At 38.9% G+C, this 20,111-nt stretch overlaps 1 protein-coding gene across 2 annotated transcripts in view; it reads left to right on the forward strand.

Moving 5' to 3' along the window:
• The window catches only part of LOC149098984 (kinesin-II 95 kDa subunit-like), a 52,397-nt gene that overhangs the window by 12,283 nt on the left and 20,003 nt on the right, over positions 1–20,111 (forward strand). Inside the window, exons 4-9 of one of the 2 annotated variants that reach the window (XM_089277344.1) lie at positions 13,527–13,597; positions 14,612–14,665; positions 15,887–16,011; positions 16,562–16,645; positions 18,084–18,163; positions 18,615–18,684. In XM_089277344.1, the coding sequence (XP_089133470.1) occupies positions 13,527–13,597; positions 14,612–14,665; positions 15,887–16,011; positions 16,562–16,645; positions 18,084–18,163; positions 18,615–18,684 (484 nt within the window). Of the gene's footprint in view, positions 1–13,526; positions 13,598–14,611; positions 14,666–15,886; positions 16,012–16,561; positions 16,646–17,017; positions 17,152–18,083; positions 18,164–18,614; positions 18,685–20,111 lie in introns of those variants that run through there. The other variant, XM_089277345.1, reaches the window with a different exon arrangement.

A 20,111-nucleotide genomic window follows, 5' to 3' on the forward strand; every position in this document is an offset into this window, starting at 1 on the left:
TATTATAACAAAGGGTCGGCTCTGTTTATCATAACAAAGGTCCGGCTTCGTTTATTTGAAGACCTCGGCGGGAAAAGGGCGCTAGGTATTTTAATCAAGAGTGAACTTTGTCGAAAACGCTCCAAATTTCCCATACAGTTTTGTGTAGGTATGTTTAACAATGTCCCGTAGTTTTTCCGCTAAGCTTCGCTTCGTTTTCGAGATATTGCGTATGCAGAAAAACCACTCGGTTTTCCTAGCGGCGTCTTTATAAACGAAGCAAAAACCAGCGACAAAAATACAGGACCACGTTTTTCTATTACATTGAAGACCGCATGCAAAAATTCAAGCCCTTTCGTGAAAATTTTTTTTTTCACCCAAATCGTCACTTAGCATGGTTTTGCACTCACCCCTTCAATGCTCCCTCATCATAGGCCTGCAATGCGTGCAGAGAGCTTTTATGCTCCCTCATCATAGGCCTGCAATGCGTGCAGAGAGCTTTATAATGCTCCCTCATCATAGGCCTGCAATGCGTGCAGAGAGCTTTTATGCTCCCTCATCATAGGCCTGCAATGCGTGCAGAGAGCTTTATTGAAGGGGTGAGTGCAAAACCATGCTAAGTGACGATTTGGGTGAAAAAAAAAATTTTCGCGAAAGGGCTTGAATTTTTGCATGTGGTCTTCAATGTAATAGAAAAACGCGGCCCTGTATTTTTGTCGCTGGATTTTGCTTCGTTTTCGAGTTATAACGTATGCAAAAATACTTGGCTTTTCCCAGCCATGTCTTAAGGAGTTTATTTGTTGAACAGCAAACAGGCAGATTGTTTATAGTGTATGAAGTCAAAATCAAATCTCACAGCATATATAGAGCGGAAATCTGGGAACAGATTGTTTACATCGGCTATTGTGACGTGAGCACAACACGTGAATCGATCGAGCGGCAAACGAAATACCATCGAACTAAAAAGAGATGTGCCGCATTAGAGCTCTGTCAACTAATATCTTAAGCATTGTGTTAAAGTACCTTGTGTGCCTGCCTGGTGGTTGAGAGGCATCATAAAGCCTCGATAAACCCGTAAGTCATCAGCACGTTTTAAAGAATCAAAATGTGTTCTGAAACTTCGAAGGTAGCTGATATACCGTAATCGTGTTATCGGCGTTCGAAGTCAGATCGAGCCAGGCAGCAAAGTCCAAGAGCAGTTCTTGCCCAAGAAAAATACCCTCTCGTGAGTTGTGGCCCATTTGCCAAGCGTTGCTAGTGTCAAAGTTTGGAAAGCGAGAACTGGTTTTTGACTTATAAAATTTGTCTTGTATCGACCGCCATGTTTTCCCGCGCACGAGGTGTAAAGACCCTTCCCGGCATGCATTGCGATCACGTTCTGCTCGCGTTTCTCGAACTGGTAACTAGACTGTTTCGGCTTTTTTCATTTAAAGATAATAATGGCCAACAAGTAGCGATCGATTGTAACATAGATCTGTGATCCAGGTTGCTTTGATTTTATTTCATATCGGCATGATTTGTAGTGTTTTGAACTTCTGGGATCAGCGGACATGCAGATGTATGGAGACCCGTACGTTGCGCAGAAGGGTTAATTTGTTAAACTGTTAGGCGGTGCGTGACATAAAGCTACGATCGCGTTTGTCGAAAAATATGTATTATCTCGTGATTTTTAGCCATTTAAGACGTTGCTGTATTTGGAAAAGTGCTTATTTGATGTTTATTTGTTCAGTGCAGATAGTCATTGTCCCAGATAACCAAAGTAAGTTCCAGATGTTAACACTATTTTCCGGCCGCCATATTTTACCTATTTAAACCTGAAATCAACATTTTTGAGCTTATACGTTGCGTGAAATTAACATTTTGCTGTTTTCTAAGTGAAATCAACATCCTTGCCGTCACGCGTTAACGTGAAATCAGCATTTTGACCTATTTAGAGCTGAAATCAACATTTTTGAGCTTATACGTTGCGTGAAATCAACATTTTGCTGTTTTCTAAGTGAAATCAACAACCTTTCCGTCACGGGTTAACATGAAATCAACATTTAAACCTTTTTTGACCTGAAATCGACATTTTTGAGCTTTTACGTTGCGTGAAATTGACATTTTGCTGCTCTCTAAGTGAAATCAACATCCTTGCCGTCAAGCGCTACCGTGAAATCAGCATTTTGACCTATTTAGAGCTGAAATCAACATTTTTGAACTTATACGCTGCGTGAAATTAACATTTTGCTGTTTTCTAAGTGAAATCAACATCCTTGCCGTCACGCGTTAACGTGAAATCAGCATTTTGACCTATTTAGAGCTGAAATCAACATTTTTGAGCTTATACGTTGCGTGAAATCAACATTTTGCTGTTTTCTAAGTGAAATCAACAACCTTTCCGTCACGGGTTAACATGAAATCAACATTTAAACCTTTTTTGACCTGAAATCGACATTTTTGAGCTTTTACGTTGCGTGAAATTGACATTTTGCTGCTCTCTAAGTGAAATCAACATCCTTGCCGTCAAGCGCTACCGTGAAATCAGCATTTTGACCTATTTAGAGCTGAAATCAACATTTTTGAACTTATACGCTGCGTGAAATTAACATTTTGCTGTTTTCTAAGTGAAATCAACATCCTTGCCGTCACGCGTTAACGTGAAATCAGCATTTTGACCTATTTAGAGCTGAAATCAACATTTTTGAGCTTATACGTTGCGTGAAATCAACATTTTGCTGTTTTCTAAGTGAAATCAACAACCTTTCCGTCACGGGTTAACATGAAATCAACATTTAAACCTTTTTTGACCTGAAATCGACATTTTTGAGCTTTTACGTTGCGTGAAATTGACATTTTGCTGCTCTCTAAGTGAAATCAACATCCTTGCCGTCAAGCGCTACCGTGAAATCAGCATTTTGACCTATTTAGAGCTGAAATCAACATTTTTGAACTTATACGCTGCGTGAAATTAACATTTTGCTGTTTTCTAAGTGAAATCAACATCCTTGCCGTCACGCGTTAACGTGAAATCAGCATTTTGACCTATTTAGAGCTGAAATCAACATTTTTGAGCTTATACGTTGCGTGAAATCAACATTTTGCTGTTTTCTAAGTGAAATCAACAACCTTTCCGTCACGGGTTAACATGAAATCAACATTTAAACCTTTTTTGACCTGAAATCGACATTTTTGAGCTTTTACGTTGCGTGAAATTGACATTTTGCTGCTCTCTAAGTGAAATCAACATCCTTGCCGTCAAGCGCTACCGTGAAATCAGCATTTTGACCTATTTAGAGCTGAAATCAACATTTTTGAACTTATACGCTGCGTGAAATTAACATTTTGCTGTTTTCTAAGTGAAATCAACATCCTTGCCGTCACGCGTTAACGTGAAATCAGCATTTTGACCTATTTAGAGCTGAAATCAACATTTTTGAGCTTATACGTTGCGTGAAATCAACATTTTGCTGTTTTCTAAGTGAAATCAACAACCTTTCCGTCACGGGTTAACATGAAATCAACATTTAAACCTTTTTTGACCTGAAATCGACATTTTTGAGCTTTTACGTTGCGTGAAATTGACATTTTGCTGCTCTCTAAGTGAAATCAACATCCTTGCCGTCAAGCGCTACCGTGAAATCAGCATTTTGACCTATTTAGAGCTGAAATCAACATTTTTGAGCTTATACGCTGCGTGAAATTAACATTTTGCTGTTTTCTAAGTGAAATCAACATCCTTGCCGTCACGCGTTAACGTGAAATCAGCATTTTGACCTATTTAGAGCTGAAATCGACATTTTTGAGCTTTTACGTTGCGTGAAATTGACATTTTGCTGCTCTCTAAGAGAAATCAACATCCTTGCCGTCGCGCGTTAACATGAGTCAACGTTTTAACCACTTTTGACCTGAAATCAATAAATTTGAGCTTATATAAGTTGCGTGAAATTGACATTTTGCTGGTTTCTAAGTAAAATCAAAGTCCTTGCGGTCGCGGCGGGCCGATCCTTTGTTATAATAAACCGAGGCGAGACTTCGACTTATAACAAAGGCTTGGCTTGGCTTGGCTATTATAACAAAGGGTCGGCTCTGTTTATCATAACAAAGGTCCGGCTTCGTTTATTTGAAGACCTCGGCGGGAAAAGGGCGCTAGGTATTTTAATCAAGAGTGAACTTTGTCGAAAACGCTCCAAATTTCCCATACAGTTTTGTGTAGGTATGTTTAACAATGTCCCGTAGTTTTTCCGCTAAGCTTCGCTTCGTTTTCGAGATATTGCGTATGCAGAAAAACCACTCGGTTTTCCTAGCGGCGTCTTTATAAACGAAGCAAAAACCAGCGACAAAAATACAGGACCACGTTTTTCTATTACATTGAAGACCGCATGCAAAAATTCAAGCCCTTTCGTGAAAATTTTTTTTTTCACCCAAATCGTCACTTAGCATGGTTTTGCACTCACCCCTTCAATGCTCCCTCATCATAGGCCTGCAATGCGTGCAGAGAGCTTTTATGCTCCCTCATCATAGGCCTGCAATGCGTGCAGAGAGCTTTATAATGCTCCCTCATCATAGGCCTGCAATGCGTGCAGAGAGCTTTTATGCTCCCTCATCATAGGCCTGCAATGCGTGCAGAGAGCTTTATTGAAGGGGTGAGTGCAAAACCATGCTAAGTGACGATTTGGGTGAAAAAAAAAATTTTCGCGAAAGGGCTTGAATTTTTGCATGTGGTCTTCAATGTAATAGAAAAACGCGGCCCTGTATTTTTGTCGCTGGATTTTGCTTCGTTTTCGAGTTATAACGTATGCAAAAATACTTGGCTTTTCCCAGCCATGTCTTAAGGAGTTTATTTGTTGAACAGCAAACAGGCAGATTGTTTATAGTGTATGAAGTCAAAATCAAATCTCACAGCATATATAGAGCGGAAATCTGGGAACAGATTGTTTACATCGGCTATTGTGACGTGAGCACAACACGTGAATCGATCGAGCGGCAAACGAAATACCATCGAACTAAAAAGAGATGTGCCGCATTAGAGCTCTGTCAACTAATATCTTAAGCATTGTGTTAAAGTACCTTGTGTGCCTGCCTGGTGGTTGAGAGGCATCATAAAGCCTCGATAAACCCGTAAGTCATCAGCACGTTTTAAAGAATCAAAATGTGTTCTGAAACTTCGAAGGTAGCTGATATACCGTAATCGTGTTATCGGCGTTCGAAGTCAGATCGAGCCAGGCAGCAAAGTCCAAGAGCAGTTCTTGCCCAAGAAAAATACCCTCTCGTGAGTTGTGGCCCATTTGCCAAGCGTTGCTAGTGTCAAAGTTTGGAAAGCGAGAACTGGTTTTTGACTTATAAAATTTGTCTTGTATCGACCGCCATGTTTTCCCGCGCACGAGGTGTAAAGACCCTTCCCGGCATGCATTGCGATCACGTTCTGCTCGCGTTTCTCGAACTGGTAACTAGACTGTTTCGGCTTTTTTCATTTAAAGATAATAATGGCCAACAAGTAGCGATCGATTGTAACATAGATCTGTGATCCAGGTTGCTTTGATTTTATTTCATATCGGCATGATTTGTAGTGTTTTGAACTTCTGGGATCAGCGGACATGCAGATGTATGGAGACCCGTACGTTGCGCAGAAGGGTTAATTTGTTAAACTGTTAGGCGGTGCGTGACATAAAGCTACGATCGCGTTTGTCGAAAAATATGTATTATCTCGTGATTTTTAGCCATTTAAGACGTTGCTGTATTTGGAAAAGTGCTTATTTGATGTTTATTTGTTCAGTGCAGATAGTCATTGTCCCAGATAACCAAAGTAAGTTCCAGATGTTAACACTATTTTCCGGCCGCCATATTTTACCTATTTAAACCTGAAATCAACATTTTTGAGCTTATACGTTGCGTGAAATTAACATTTTGCTGTTTTCTAAGTGAAATCAACATCCTTGCCGTCACGCGTTAACGTGAAATCAGCATTTTGACCTATTTAGAGCTGAAATCAACATTTTTGAGCTTATACGTTGCGTGAAATCAACATTTTGCTGTTTTCTAAGTGAAATCAACAACCTTTCCGTCACGGGTTAACATGAAATCAACATTTAAACCTTTTTTGACCTGAAATCGACATTTTTGAGCTTTTACGTTGCGTGAAATTGACATTTTGCTGCTCTCTAAGTGAAATCAACATCCTTGCCGTCAAGCGCTACCGTGAAATCAGCATTTTGACCTATTTAGAGCTGAAATCAACATTTTTGAACTTATACGCTGCGTGAAATTAACATTTTGCTGTTTTCTAAGTGAAATCAACATCCTTGCCGTCACGCGTTAACGTGAAATCAGCATTTTGACCTATTTAGAGCTGAAATCAACATTTTTGAGCTTATACGTTGCGTGAAATCAACATTTTGCTGTTTTCTAAGTGAAATCAACAACCTTTCCGTCACGGGTTAACATGAAATCAACATTTAAACCTTTTTTGACCTGAAATCGACATTTTTGAGCTTTTACGTTGCGTGAAATTGACATTTTGCTGCTCTCTAAGTGAAATCAACATCCTTGCCGTCAAGCGCTACCGTGAAATCAGCATTTTGACCTATTTAGAGCTGAAATCAACATTTTTGAACTTATACGCTGCGTGAAATTAACATTTTGCTGTTTTCTAAGTGAAATCAACATCCTTGCCGTCACGCGTTAACGTGAAATCAGCATTTTGACCTATTTAGAGCTGAAATCAACATTTTTGAGCTTATACGTTGCGTGAAATCAACATTTTGCTGTTTTCTAAGTGAAATCAACAACCTTTCCGTCACGGGTTAACATGAAATCAACATTTAAACCTTTTTTGACCTGAAATCGACATTTTTGAGCTTTTACGTTGCGTGAAATTGACATTTTGCTGCTCTCTAAGTGAAATCAACATCCTTGCCGTCAAGCGCTACCGTGAAATCAGCATTTTGACCTATTTAGAGCTGAAATCAACATTTTTGAGCTTATACGCTGCGTGAAATTAACATTTTGCTGTTTTCTAAGTGAAATCAACATCCTTGCCGTCACGCGTTAACGTGAAATCAGCATTTTGACCTATTTAGAGCTGAAATCGACATTTTTGAGCTTTTACGTTGCGTGAAATTGACATTTTGCTGCTCTCTAAGAGAAATCAACATCCTTGCCGTCGCGCGTTAACATGAGTCAACGTTTTAACCACTTTTGACCTGAAATCAATAAATTTGAGCTTATATAAGTTGCGTGAAATTGACATTTTGCTGGTTTCTAAGTAAAATCAAAGTCCTTGCGGTCGCGGCGGGCCGATCCTTTGTTATAATAAACCGAGGCGAGACTTCGACTTATAACAAAGGCTTGGCTTGGCTTGGCTATTATAACAAAGGGTCGGCTCTGTTTATCATAACAAAGGTCCGGCTTCGTTTATTTGAAGACCTCGGCGGGAAAAGGGCGCTAGGTATTTTAATCAAGAGTGAACTTTGTCGAAAACGCTCCAAATTTCCCATACAGTTTTGTGTAGGTATGTTTAACAATGTCCCGTAGTTTTTCCGCTAAGCTTCGCTTCGTTTTCGAGATATTGCGTATGCAGAAAAACCACTCGGTTTTCCTAGCGGCGTCTTTATAAACGAAGCAAAAACCAGCGACAAAAATACAGGACCACGTTTTTCTATTACATTGAAGACCGCATGCAAAAATTCAAGCCCTTTCGTGAAAATTTTTTTTTTTCACCCAAATCGTCACTTAGCATGGTTTTGCACTCACCCCTTCAATGCTCCCTCATCATAGGCCTGCAATGCGTGCAGAGAGCTTTTATGCTCCCTCATCATAGGCCTGCAATGCGTGCAGAGAGCTTTATAATGCTCCCTCATCATAGGCCTGCAATGCGTGCAGAGAGCTTTTATGCTCCCTCATCATAGGCCTGCAATGCGTGCAGAGAGCTTTATTGAAGGGGTGAGTGCAAAACCATGCTAAGTGACGATTTGGGTGAAAAAAAAAATTTTCGCGAAAGGGCTTGAATTTTTGCATGTGGTCTTCAATGTAATAGAAAAACGCGGCCCTGTATTTTTGTCGCTGGATTTTGCTTCGTTTTCGAGTTATAACGTATGCAAAAATACTTGGCTTTTCCCAGCCATGTCTTAAGGAGTTTATTTGTTGAACAGCAAACAGGCAGATTGTTTATAGTGTATGAAGTCAAAATCAAATCTCACAGCATATATAGAGCGGAAATCTGGGAACAGATTGTTTACATCGGCTATTGTGACGTGAGCACAACACGTGAATCGATCGAGCGGCAAACGAAATACCATCGAACTAAAAAGAGATGTGCCGCATTAGAGCTCTGTCAACTAATATCTTAAGCATTGTGTTAAAGTACCTTGTGTGCCTGCCTGGTGGTTGAGAGGCATCATAAAGCCTCGATAAACCCGTAAGTCATCAGCACGTTTTAAAGAATCAAAATGTGTTCTGAAACTTCGAAGGTAGCTGATATACCGTAATCGTGTTATCGGCGTTCGAAGTCAGATCGAGCCAGGCAGCAAAGTCCAAGAGCAGTTCTTGCCCAAGAAAAATACCCTCTCGTGAGTTGTGGCCCATTTGCCAAGCGTTGCTAGTGTCAAAGTTTGGAAAGCGAGAACTGGTTTTTGACTTATAAAATTTGTCTTGTATCGACCGCCATGTTTTCCCGCGCACGAGGTGTAAAGACCCTTCCCGGCATGCATTGCGATCACGTTCTGCTCGCGTTTCTCGAACTGGTAACTAGACTGTTTCGGCTTTTTTCATTTAAAGATAATAATGGCCAACAAGTAGCGATCGATTGTAACATAGATCTGTGATCCAGGTTGCTTTGATTTTATTTCATATCGGCATGATTTGTAGTGTTTTGAACTTCTGGGATCAGCGGACATGCAGATGTATGGAGACCCGTACGTTGCGCAGAAGGGTTAATTTGTTAAACTGTTAGGCGGTGCGTGACATAAAGCTACGATCGCGTTTGTCGAAAAATATGTATTATCTCGTGATTTTTAGCCATTTAAGACGTTGCTGTATTTGGAAAAGTGCTTATTTGATGTTTATTTGTTCAGTGCAGATAGTCATTGTCCCAGATAACCAAAGTAAGTTCCAGATGTTAACACTATTTTCCGGCCGCCATATTTTACCTATTTAAACCTGAAATCAACATTTTTGAGCTTATACGTTGCGTGAAATTAACATTTTGCTGTTTTCTAAGTGAAATCAACATCCTTGCCGTCACGCGTTAACGTGAAATCAGCATTTTGACCTATTTAGAGCTGAAATCAACATTTTTGAGCTTATACGTTGCGTGAAATCAACATTTTGCTGTTTTCTAAGTGAAATCAACAACCTTTCCGTCACGGGTTAACATGAAATCAACATTTAAACCTTTTTTGACCTGAAATCGACATTTTTGAGCTTTTACGTTGCGTGAAATTGACATTTTGCTGCTCTCTAAGTGAAATCAACATCCTTGCCGTCAAGCGCTACCGTGAAATCAGCATTTTGACCTATTTAGAGCTGAAATCAACATTTTTGAACTTATACGCTGCGTGAAATTAACATTTTGCTGTTTTCTAAGTGAAATCAACATCCTTGCCGTCACGCGTTAACGTGAAATCAGCATTTTGACCTATTTAGAGCTGAAATCAACATTTTTGAGCTTATACGTTGCGTGAAATCAACATTTTGCTGTTTTCTAAGTGAAATCAACAACCTTTCCGTCACGGGTTAACATGAAATCAACATTTAAACCTTTTTTGACCTGAAATCGACATTTTTGAGCTTTTACGTTGCGTGAAATTGACATTTTGCTGCTCTCTAAGTGAAATCAACATCCTTGCCGTCAAGCGCTACCGTGAAATCAGCATTTTGACCTATTTAGAGCTGAAATCAACATTTTTGAACTTATACGCTGCGTGAAATTAACATTTTGCTGTTTTCTAAGTGAAATCAACATCCTTGCCGTCACGCGTTAACGTGAAATCAGCATTTTGACCTATTTAGAGCTGAAATCAACATTTTTGAGCTTATACGTTGCGTGAAATCAACATTTTGCTGTTTTCTAAGTGAAATCAACAACCTTTCCGTCACGGGTTAACATGAAATCAACATTTAAACCTTTTTTGACCTGAAATCGACATTTTTGAGCTTTTACGTTGCGTGAAATTGACATTTTGCTGCTCTCTAAGTGAAATCAACATCCTTGCCGTCAAGCGCTACCGTGAAATCAGCATTTTGACCTATTTAGAGCTGAAATCAACATTTTTGAACTTATACGCTGCGTGAAATTAACATTTTGCTGTTTTCTAAGTGAAATCAACATCCTTGCCGTCACGCGTTAACGTGAAATCAGCATTTTGACCTATTTAGAGCTGAAATCAACATTTTTGAGCTTATACGTTGCGTGAAATCAACATTTTGCTGTTTTCTAAGTGAAATCAACAACCTTTCCGTCACGGGTTAACATGAAATCAACATTTAAACCTTTTTTGACCTGAAATCGACATTTTTGAGCTTTTACGTTGCGTGAAATTGACATTTTGCTGCTCTCTAAGTGAAATCAACATCCTTGCCGTCAAGCGCTACCGTGAAATCAGCATTTTGACCTATTTAGAGCTGAAATCAACATTTTTGAACTTATACGCTGCGTGAAATTAACATTTTGCTGTTTTCTAAGTGAAATCAACATCCTTGCCGTCACGCGTTAACGTGAAATCAGCATTTTGACCTATTTAGAGCTGAAATCAACATTTTTGAGCTTATACGTTGCGTGAAATCAACATTTTGCTGTTTTCTAAGTGAAATCAACAACCTTTCCGTCACGGGTTAACATGAAATCAACATTTAAACCTTTTTTGACCTGAAATCGACATTTTTGAGCTTTTACGTTGCGTGAAATTGACATTTTGCTGCTCTCTAAGTGAAATCAACATCCTTGCCGTCAAGCGCTACCGTGAAATCAGCATTTTGACCTATTTAGAGCTGAAATCAACATTTTTGAACTTATACGCTGCGTGAAATTAACATTTTGCTGTTTTCTAAGTGAAATCAACATCCTTGCCGTCACGCGTTAACGTGAAATCAGCATTTTGACCTATTTAGAGCTGAAATCAACATTTTTGAGCTTATACGTTGCGTGAAATCAACATTTTGCTGTTTTCTAAGTGAAATCAACAACCTTTCCGTCACGGGTTAACATGAAATCAACATTTAAACCTTTTTTGACCTGAAATCGACATTTTTGAGCTTTTACGTTGCGTGAAATTGACATTTTGCTGCTCTCTAAGTGAAATCAACATCCTTGCCGTCAAGCGCTACCGTGAAATCAGCATTTTGACCTATTTAGAGCTGAAATCAACATTTTTGAACTTATACGCTGCGTGAAATTAACATTTTGCTGTTTTCTAAGTGAAATCAACATCCTTGCCGTCACGCGTTAACGTGAAATCAGCATTTTGACCTATTTAGAGCTGAAATCAACATTTTTGAGCTTATACGTTGCGTGAAATCAACATTTTGCTGTTTTCTAAGTGAAATCAACAACCTTTCCGTCACGGGTTAACATGAAATCAACATTTAAACCTTTTTTGACCTGAAATCGACATTTTTGAGCTTTTACGTTGCGTGAAATTGACATTTTGCTGCTCTCTAAGTGAAATCAACATCCTTGCCGTCAAGCGCTACCGTGAAATCAGCATTTTGACCTATTTAGAGCTGAAATCAACATTTTTGAACTTATACGCTGCGTGAAATTAACATTTTGCTGTTTTCTAAGTGAAATCAACATCCTTGCCGTCACGCGTTAACGTGAAATCAGCATTTTGACCTATTTAGAGCTGAAATCAACATTTTTGAGCTTATACGTTGCGTGAAATCAACATTTTGCTGTTTTCTAAGTGAAATCAACAACCTTTCCGTCACGGGTTAACATGAAATCAACATTTAAACCTTTTTTGACCTGAAATCGACATTTTTGAGCTTTTACGTTGCGTGAAATTGACATTTTGCTGCTCTCTAAGTGAAATCAACATCCTTGCCGTCAAGCGCTACCGTGAAATCAGCATTTTGACCTATTTAGAGCTGAAATCAACATTTTTGAACTTATACGCTGCGTGAAATTAACATTTTGCTGTTTTCTAAGTGAAATCAACATCCTTGCCGTCACGCGTTAACGTGAAATCAGCATTTTGACCTATTTAGAGCTGAAATCAACATTTTTGAGCTTATACGTTGCGTGAAATCAACATTTTGCTGTTTTCTAAGTGAAATCAACAACCTTTCCGTCACGGGTTAACATGAAATCAACATTTAAACCTTTTTTGACCTGAAATCGACATTTTTGAGCTTTTACGTTGCGTGAAATTGACATTTTGCTGCTCTCTAAGTGAAATCAACATCCTTGCCGTCAAGCGCTACCGTGAAATCAGCATTTTGACCTATTTAGAGCTGAAATCAACATTTTTGAACTTATACGCTGCGTGAAATTAACATTTTGCTGTTTTCTAAGTGAAATCAACATCCTTGCCGTCACGCGTTAACGTGAAATCAGCATTTTGACCTATTTAGACCTGAAATCGACATTTTTGAGCTTTTACGTTGCGTGAAATTGACATTTTGCTGCTCTCTAAGAGAAATCAACATCCTTGCCGTCACGCGTTAACGTGAAATCAGCATTTTGACCTATTTAGACCTGAAATCGACATTTTTGAGCTTTTACGTTGCGTGAAATTGACATTTTGCTGCTCTCTAAGAGAAATCAACATCCTTGCCGTCGCGCGTTAACATGAGTCAACGTTTTAACCACTTTTGACCTGAAATCAATAAATTTGAGCTTATATAAGTTGCGTGAAATTGACATTTTGCTGGTTTCTAAGTAAAATCAAAGTCCTTGCGGTCGCGGCGGGCCGATCCTTTGTTATAATAAACCGAGGCGAGACTTCGACTTATAACAAAGGCTTGGCTTGGCTTGGCTATTATAACAAAGGGTCGGCTCTGTTTATCATAACAAAGGTCCGGCTTCGTTTATTTGAAGACCTCGGCGGGAAAAGGGCGCTAGGTATTTTAATCAAGAGTGAACTTTGTCGAAAACGCTCCAAATTTCCCATACAGTTTTGTGTAGGTATGTTTAACAATGTCCCGTAGTTTTTCCGCTAAGCTTCGCTTCGTTTTCGAGATATTGCGTATGCAGAAAAACCACTCGGTTTTCCTAGCGGCGTCTTTATAAACGAAGCAAAAACCAGCGACAAAAATACAGGACCACGTTTTTCTATTACATTGAAGACCGCATGCAAAAATTCAAGCCCTTTCGTGAAAATTTTTTTTTTCACCCAAATCGTCACTTAGCATGGTTTTGCACTCACCCCTTCAATTATTAACATTAACAGTGAAGGCAACTTTTCTGTAGGTTAAAAATGTTATGATTTTGTCTTAATTATGTATACTTGAATGGTTTAGGTGAAATTGTCCATTGAATAGGTTATTTTAAAAGTTTGCTAAAAACTGCTACATAATTTACCTGCTGTCATCTGCATTTTAACATTGCTGTGCTTCTGATATTTATTTAGTTCAAAACAGATTGATCTCTATGATGAGACATTTAGACAGTTGGTGGATTCTGTTCTTGAAGGGTATAATGGTAGGTTTTTTCTCTTTATTTTGATTGTGGCGCAATTTATTCAATTCCCTGTCACGGTTGTGACAAAAGCTACATCGGGGAAACGAAACAAAAATTTTCCACCCGACTCAAAGAACATCAAAAAGCGGTTGTAAACAAACACTCGCACAAGTCAGCTTTAGCGGAACATTGTTTACACTCTGGCCACACCATCTCCTGGGAATCTTCAAAGATTACAGATAAAAAATTTTACTAACATTTTTACATTTGTTTTAAACCAGAGTAACGTTTTACAATCATGAATCAACCACCTGGTTACAGGACCAATTTTTTTTTTTTTTTGAAATAAATTAATGCGTTAAAAAAGAAAAAAAAAATCACACATACTTTTATTAGGAACAATTAATTCTTTGAGTGGCTTGGTCATACTTTTTTTCCAGGTGAGCATTGTTTGGTTTTCTTTCTATTGTTTAATTCAATGTTAAATTACATCTACAGTCTTGAAACTCTCGACTAACGGCCACTCTCGTAAGCTGACAGCTCTACCTTCAGATACTTCTTTTATCAATTTTAGCAATTGCCTGTTTTGCCTCCTAGTCAAACTCTGTAATTTACACATTCTTGTAAGCGGATGCGAACAATTTTTGAAAATGTAAATTGGATTTTTCTTTAGTGTAACGCCATCTTGTAAGCAGACAACCCATGAATATTTGACTCTCAAGGCAATGAAATTTGTCTCTAATTTGCAATATTGGATCAACTTAAGTATGACCTTTGGCAGTGCTCAACAGAGCAGTAGTGGGGATCGGTTATGTCAAATCTTCATTTGATGGCTCTTAATAAACAGACACTTTTTCCAATTCTGGAGGGACTGTCCCCTTATGAGAGTGGACTAAGTGTATAAAAAGGTACAGACCTTTAATTTTTCTTGGACCTAGTACATATGTGAATGGTATGTGATAAAATTATATGGAACAAGACTTGACTGTTTTAAGCTACTTTGTGAATTTAAATGTACAGTGTATTCTTTGCTAGGTACAATATTTGCCTATGGACAAACAGGAACAGGCAAAACATTTACCATGGAAGGTAATGTTAGTTAGAATGATTGACAGTGTATTGTCAATAATTATATAAAGCATCATTTGTTCAAATAAATGTGTACAAAAGGCACTTAATGACTGGCCCCAAGGGAAACAGTGAGTTTTGTTTCCCCGAGACCCTTCAGTGAGCTTTGAGGTTTCCTGGGGGACCAGTCATTAAGTGTTTTGTTATACCTCTGAACTCAAAAATTGAAAAAACTGTAAAGAAAGATGTTTGCTTGAGGCTGGCTGCCTCACAAGTTTGTTGCAGTTTCAAGGAGCATGACCTGATCACATGTGAGTCCAACGTTCAAGTTGTTGTTTCCCGAGGGAGTTAGTGAGTTTTGACCCACGACACGTGAAACAAATTCTCCTCAAATCAGAAAACGTATTTGAGTTGGGAGGTATAACAATAGCTGTAATCACAGTCAAGTCTGTGGTCAAATATTGTTTTGTTTAAAAAGGCAAACAAACAAGGTTTTTAGCAGAATTCACCTTTTTGCCTCGTTTCATGTTAAACTGCTTACAACTAAATAACAACAGCTGTTTTTGGTTGGCTTACTGCACCTTTCACATGTTCGGCGGCTCCTCCCTGCTTCCGACTACTGCTGAACACTGTTTCATAATTTGTCTGAACTGTGCTCAAGGATTTGATTACCACGCGCTCGGTGGTAGTTGTAAGCTGAAGGGGCTGCCGAACATTTGATTGACAGTAGCGAAAAATGCATTTGTCGATTGAGCTTTGAATTTTAAAGTCCACATGTTAATTGAAAGGCGCGGTAAGCCATTGTAAACAAGCGAGATACACAAGTCTTCCCTCTAGGTTGTGGGTATTTTACTAGCAAACAAAATCTCGATAAGGGAAACACAGTTGAACCTTCAATTACTGGTATGTCAAGTAGAAGATTAACCCTGAAAAAAAGAACAAACAAAAACACTTTCAAGGTCAGAGTAAAAGTCAGTAAATGTACATGTATTGTGCATCTGTGTGACTTACACTGTACTTATTTTACACAATTTTATAACTGCACATTTTTGGGTTACTATTATAGGACCACAATCTAGGCAGGCACAAGGGACTAGGCAGTGTAATTCACAATCATACATATAAAGCCAGTTCCACTAATTTGTTGTCAAACACTCTGCCTTAAAAACAAAATTGACAGCTGGTAACTTATTAGTGATTAAAATTTACAATTTTAGTTTCTTTATTCTTGTTGCTTCACAGGTGTACGGACAGACCCTGTTTTAAGAGGAGTCATACCCAATTCCTTTGAACATATCTTTACACACATAGCCAGGACAGAGAATCAGCAATATTTAGTCAGAGCTTCTTATCTTGAAATTTATCAGGTACACTGTACTACAGCTATCTTGTAGCTGTTCCAGATACATTGTAAAAGAGAATTGTGTGTAAGGTCAAAAACCTGACCAGCTGACAGGCTAACTGATGCTGCAAATTAATTATATGACTAACTAACTTACACGTGCCTTGTTGATCCTTTTGAAATGTCTTCCCAGCTCTAGGAAACTTTTTTTCCAGAATCCTGATGAGATAGCTAGTACATGTAGGTTGAGATCCTCCTGTGCAATCCCATGTAAGATCCTATGCAAGATCCTCTTTTTATCTGTAGGGTTCTGTCTAAGATCCTGCACAATCCACGAACTAAACATCATAATTTATAGCGTAATACAGCCCTACACCTCCTACCAGATCCTTTAGGGTTTCAACTAGGCTTGGCACCTTTCCTTTACCCTACTTTTGAAAACAATACATGCATTTTATATCTAATACATGTAAGTTTCCTCTCCTTCTTTCACTTTTCTTGTAATAAACTACATAGTAACAAAGGGTACATGTACATGGCAATAAATGATGTACAATGATTTTTGGCATTTTAAGGAGGATATCAGAGACTTACTATCAAAAGATCAGAGTAAAAGACTGGAACTTAAGGAAAGACCAGACACTGGTGTTTATGTCAAGGTAATTAATAAATAATTGTTGTTAATGCTATTAGCTAAATAAATGTTACTGTTCTTTCCTCAATAGATCTGATGGCCTCTTGATCAAAAGGCTTGGGTTTGTCAGCCCTGGCCGGGGACATTGTGTTGTGTTCTTTGGCATTAGAATTACTCTCACAGTGCCTCTCACCACCCAGGTGTATGTATGCATGCAAATGGTAACAACAGAGTGTCATGTTGGAAGGAGATGGTGGGGGGGGGGGGGGTAGGGGGTGTACATAATAGACTAGCATCTACACCACGGGGTTGTCATTATGGGCCATAACCTGTAACACTGGTTACGACTGAGTTTGTTTGATAGGCCCTTGATGTTACAGGTGAAATTGACTTCTGTTGATACAATTCACCCACAAAGCAACAAGTTTGTTATGGATGTGAAGATCAAGGTGACAGGTGACTCAAATCTTAATGACAGCCCTGATCTGGTTGGGAGCAGAAATACTCACTGTTGTGCTACGGAAACCTGTGGTAAGGGCCACACAGATTGACTACAGGGTTTGAATATATACTGTAAGCATACTTCTAATCAACTTTTTAACTGACCTAATCAAGTAACATTAACAATTAAGGAATCAATTTAAACCTGAGATGTTCAGTTAACACCATGTGTATGACAGCATTTGGAATACAGTGAAACCTGTATTAAGCAGACCCCATATTAAGCAGACACCCTCTGTTAAGCAGACACCAGCTCGAGTCCCAAAATTTTCTTCCCACATTTATAGTAAAGTAAACCTGCATTCAGGGGACACCCCTGTTAAGCGGACGCGGACACCAATATTAAGCCATTTTGTTGCACAAAACCTGTAATAAGCGCACACTTCGAGGGCATTTTACCTCTGAATGTTCAGCTGAGACTCCTTTAACATTGTCTAGCAATGTTGTTTTAAATCTAAGTGATTATTCCAGATTGATACATTGACTGACTGGACATTGTGCTATGAGCAGTCTTTGATCTTACACTGTGTTACACTGAGTTACAAAAGGGTTAATAATTAACTATTATTGCACAATATATAAGAACCTGCTTAGAGCAGACACCCTGTATTAAGCGGACACTAGTGAGAGTCCCATGGGTGTCCGCTTAATACAGGTTTAACTGTAGACATAGGTGAAGCATGACAGTGATGTAACAATGTTGTAAAGTTTTGTAATGTCCTAGTGAAGTGACTTGAGGAATGTGGGAACAAAATAATACATTGAATCACAGTGCATAATGCATCTCAAAGCAGACTCCATTCCACTTTATCAAGAGGACAACAAATAGACAAGTTTATTTCTTACTTTTTACAAATGGATGCAAAATTTTGAAATAAATAAACAAATAAATAAATAAATGAACACTTATGTGTACATGTGAACACTTAGAAATGTTATTATTTGTGTTGTGCTTCTTGTAGGATCTTCAGTCCTTTGTTTGTAAAAGTGTAAAAGAGATTGAGCATGTCATGAATGTTGGCAATCAGAACCGAGCAGTGGGGTAAGTGTTGTTGCACATGTTATAACTCAGCTTACAATTCTGACCAATCCTGCCCCACTACTCTCTTCTCCTTCACCCCCACCCCCCGGACAATGTTGAGTGTCAGGATCAAAAATGTCTCACAAATCCTCTACAGTTTAAGGACTGCATTTCAACCTTTGTGTAGGCTGATTCTATGAGTGTAAGATATTAGTTACTTGCAATTTCCACATGTGAAAGGCGTGAAATGGGGCAGTCCCCCAGATAGTGTTGGCTAGGATTTTAGAATGAAGTCATGTACTGGGTAAAGTATATGTAGCATTATTGATGATACATGTGAAAGGATTTATGTATCCATGCAATGTGCTACATTGTATGAAATGGAGATGTCCACGACTCTTTTACACGTATTGCTTGCCTATGATTGTGTTATTTGTGTATGAATACTACAACGGTTTTTTTTTCCCATAAGGGCAACCAATATGAACGAACACTCGTCAAGGTCCCATGCTATCTTCATCATCACTATCGAATGCAGTCAGGTAACTCAAAATTCCATCTACATTAACTTTTAGAAAACAGTGCTAAGAAAATACGCGCGCTGATTGGTTAAAAATCGTGTTTTTGTTAAACGATTAGATAATGAATTTGAGTCAACTATCACGCATAGAAATCGAGAGCGAGTAATCTAATTGTTTCAGTATAAATCTATTACTCGTTCAAAACTTTATCCAAGTGCTCTTGACAGAGGGTTCCCAATAGGTTTGGCGGAATGCGGGGTTTGGCTTTTTTTCGCCGTGATATTTGGGATTTAAGCTGAAAACAGGGGCGGGAAGCGGGAATTGCAATTACGAGCGGGAGCGAGATTTCGTGTTTTTATGGGGTTGGGATGCGGGATTTGCAAGGGGAACAGAACGGGATACGGGATTTCAATTCTTACGTGACCTTATAAATTTTTATTGACCAGCGCAAAACCCTTAAGCTGGCAGAAACGAACCGTATAGCTGTGTCAGGTTTCAAGTAACGAATAGCAACCGCTCTGTACCCTGTCAGGTTCTTGTGTCAATGGAACGTGTCGTCCATTTCCGACATTTTCGATGCTTGCGTCTGTAACCTTGACCTCCCGATCCTTTCTAGTTTTTCTAGTCTTTCGACCTTTTCCAAAGCGCTTGGTTTGTTTTGGCCAGGATGGCCACACCGGATGGCGGTGATAGTGATTTACCGAACGAAGTATGCGACATTGCGAATTGCGTCACCATATATTAGACCATAATACGAAAAGGATTTGCGAGCAGGAATGCCTTCATTCGGAAAGAAAAGTTCTGAACCCAGTTTTCAAGTAACGTGAAGACGCTGAAAGCTTTGAAAGAAACTGTCAAGTGTGTTTACGGGCCATCTCTTGAATATGGGAATGAACAATCTTTTTCTTTCACTGATACATGGACAAAAGGAAACAAAACAGTAAACCGTTTACAGGAAGAAACGTTATAATCATTTGTGCTTACTTATCTGCTACCCATTGAATTCTTTTGTGATCTTGTATGCAATATCTTGTTTTAAAAAGCTTGTGTCAATGATTAAACTAATTATTAATTTAAAAAATTAATACTCAACCCAGAAACGTCCTGGAAAAGTAGGCGGGAGCAGGATTTCCAAGCAAAAAAGGGCGGGATGGTGGGATTAACAGGAAAAAATGGGCGGGAAAGAGGGATCTGAGAACCCTATTGTGGACCCTCTTGACAGACACTTCGAAAACGCCATGAAGCGGCCGTTATTTTGTTAGCAAGGGCACACTGCTACGCTACTCACTATCTATCACAGAATAGATAGTGAGTAGCGTAGCCAATCAGAGAACGGAATTCGTGATGGAACTCTAGTAGATTTATACTAAAACTCGATAGAAACACGTTACATGTTTTCTATTTCGTAAATATAACATTACAACTACAGTCGAACCTCTGGTTGCGAC

This window comes from Orbicella faveolata, unplaced genomic scaffold (genome assembly GCF_042242905.1).
Source record: "Orbicella faveolata isolate gen_17 unplaced genomic scaffold, um_ofav_v1 contig_46, whole genome shotgun sequence".
In the NCBI taxonomy this organism is placed as follows: domain Eukaryota; kingdom Metazoa; phylum Cnidaria; class Anthozoa; order Scleractinia; family Merulinidae; genus Orbicella; species Orbicella faveolata.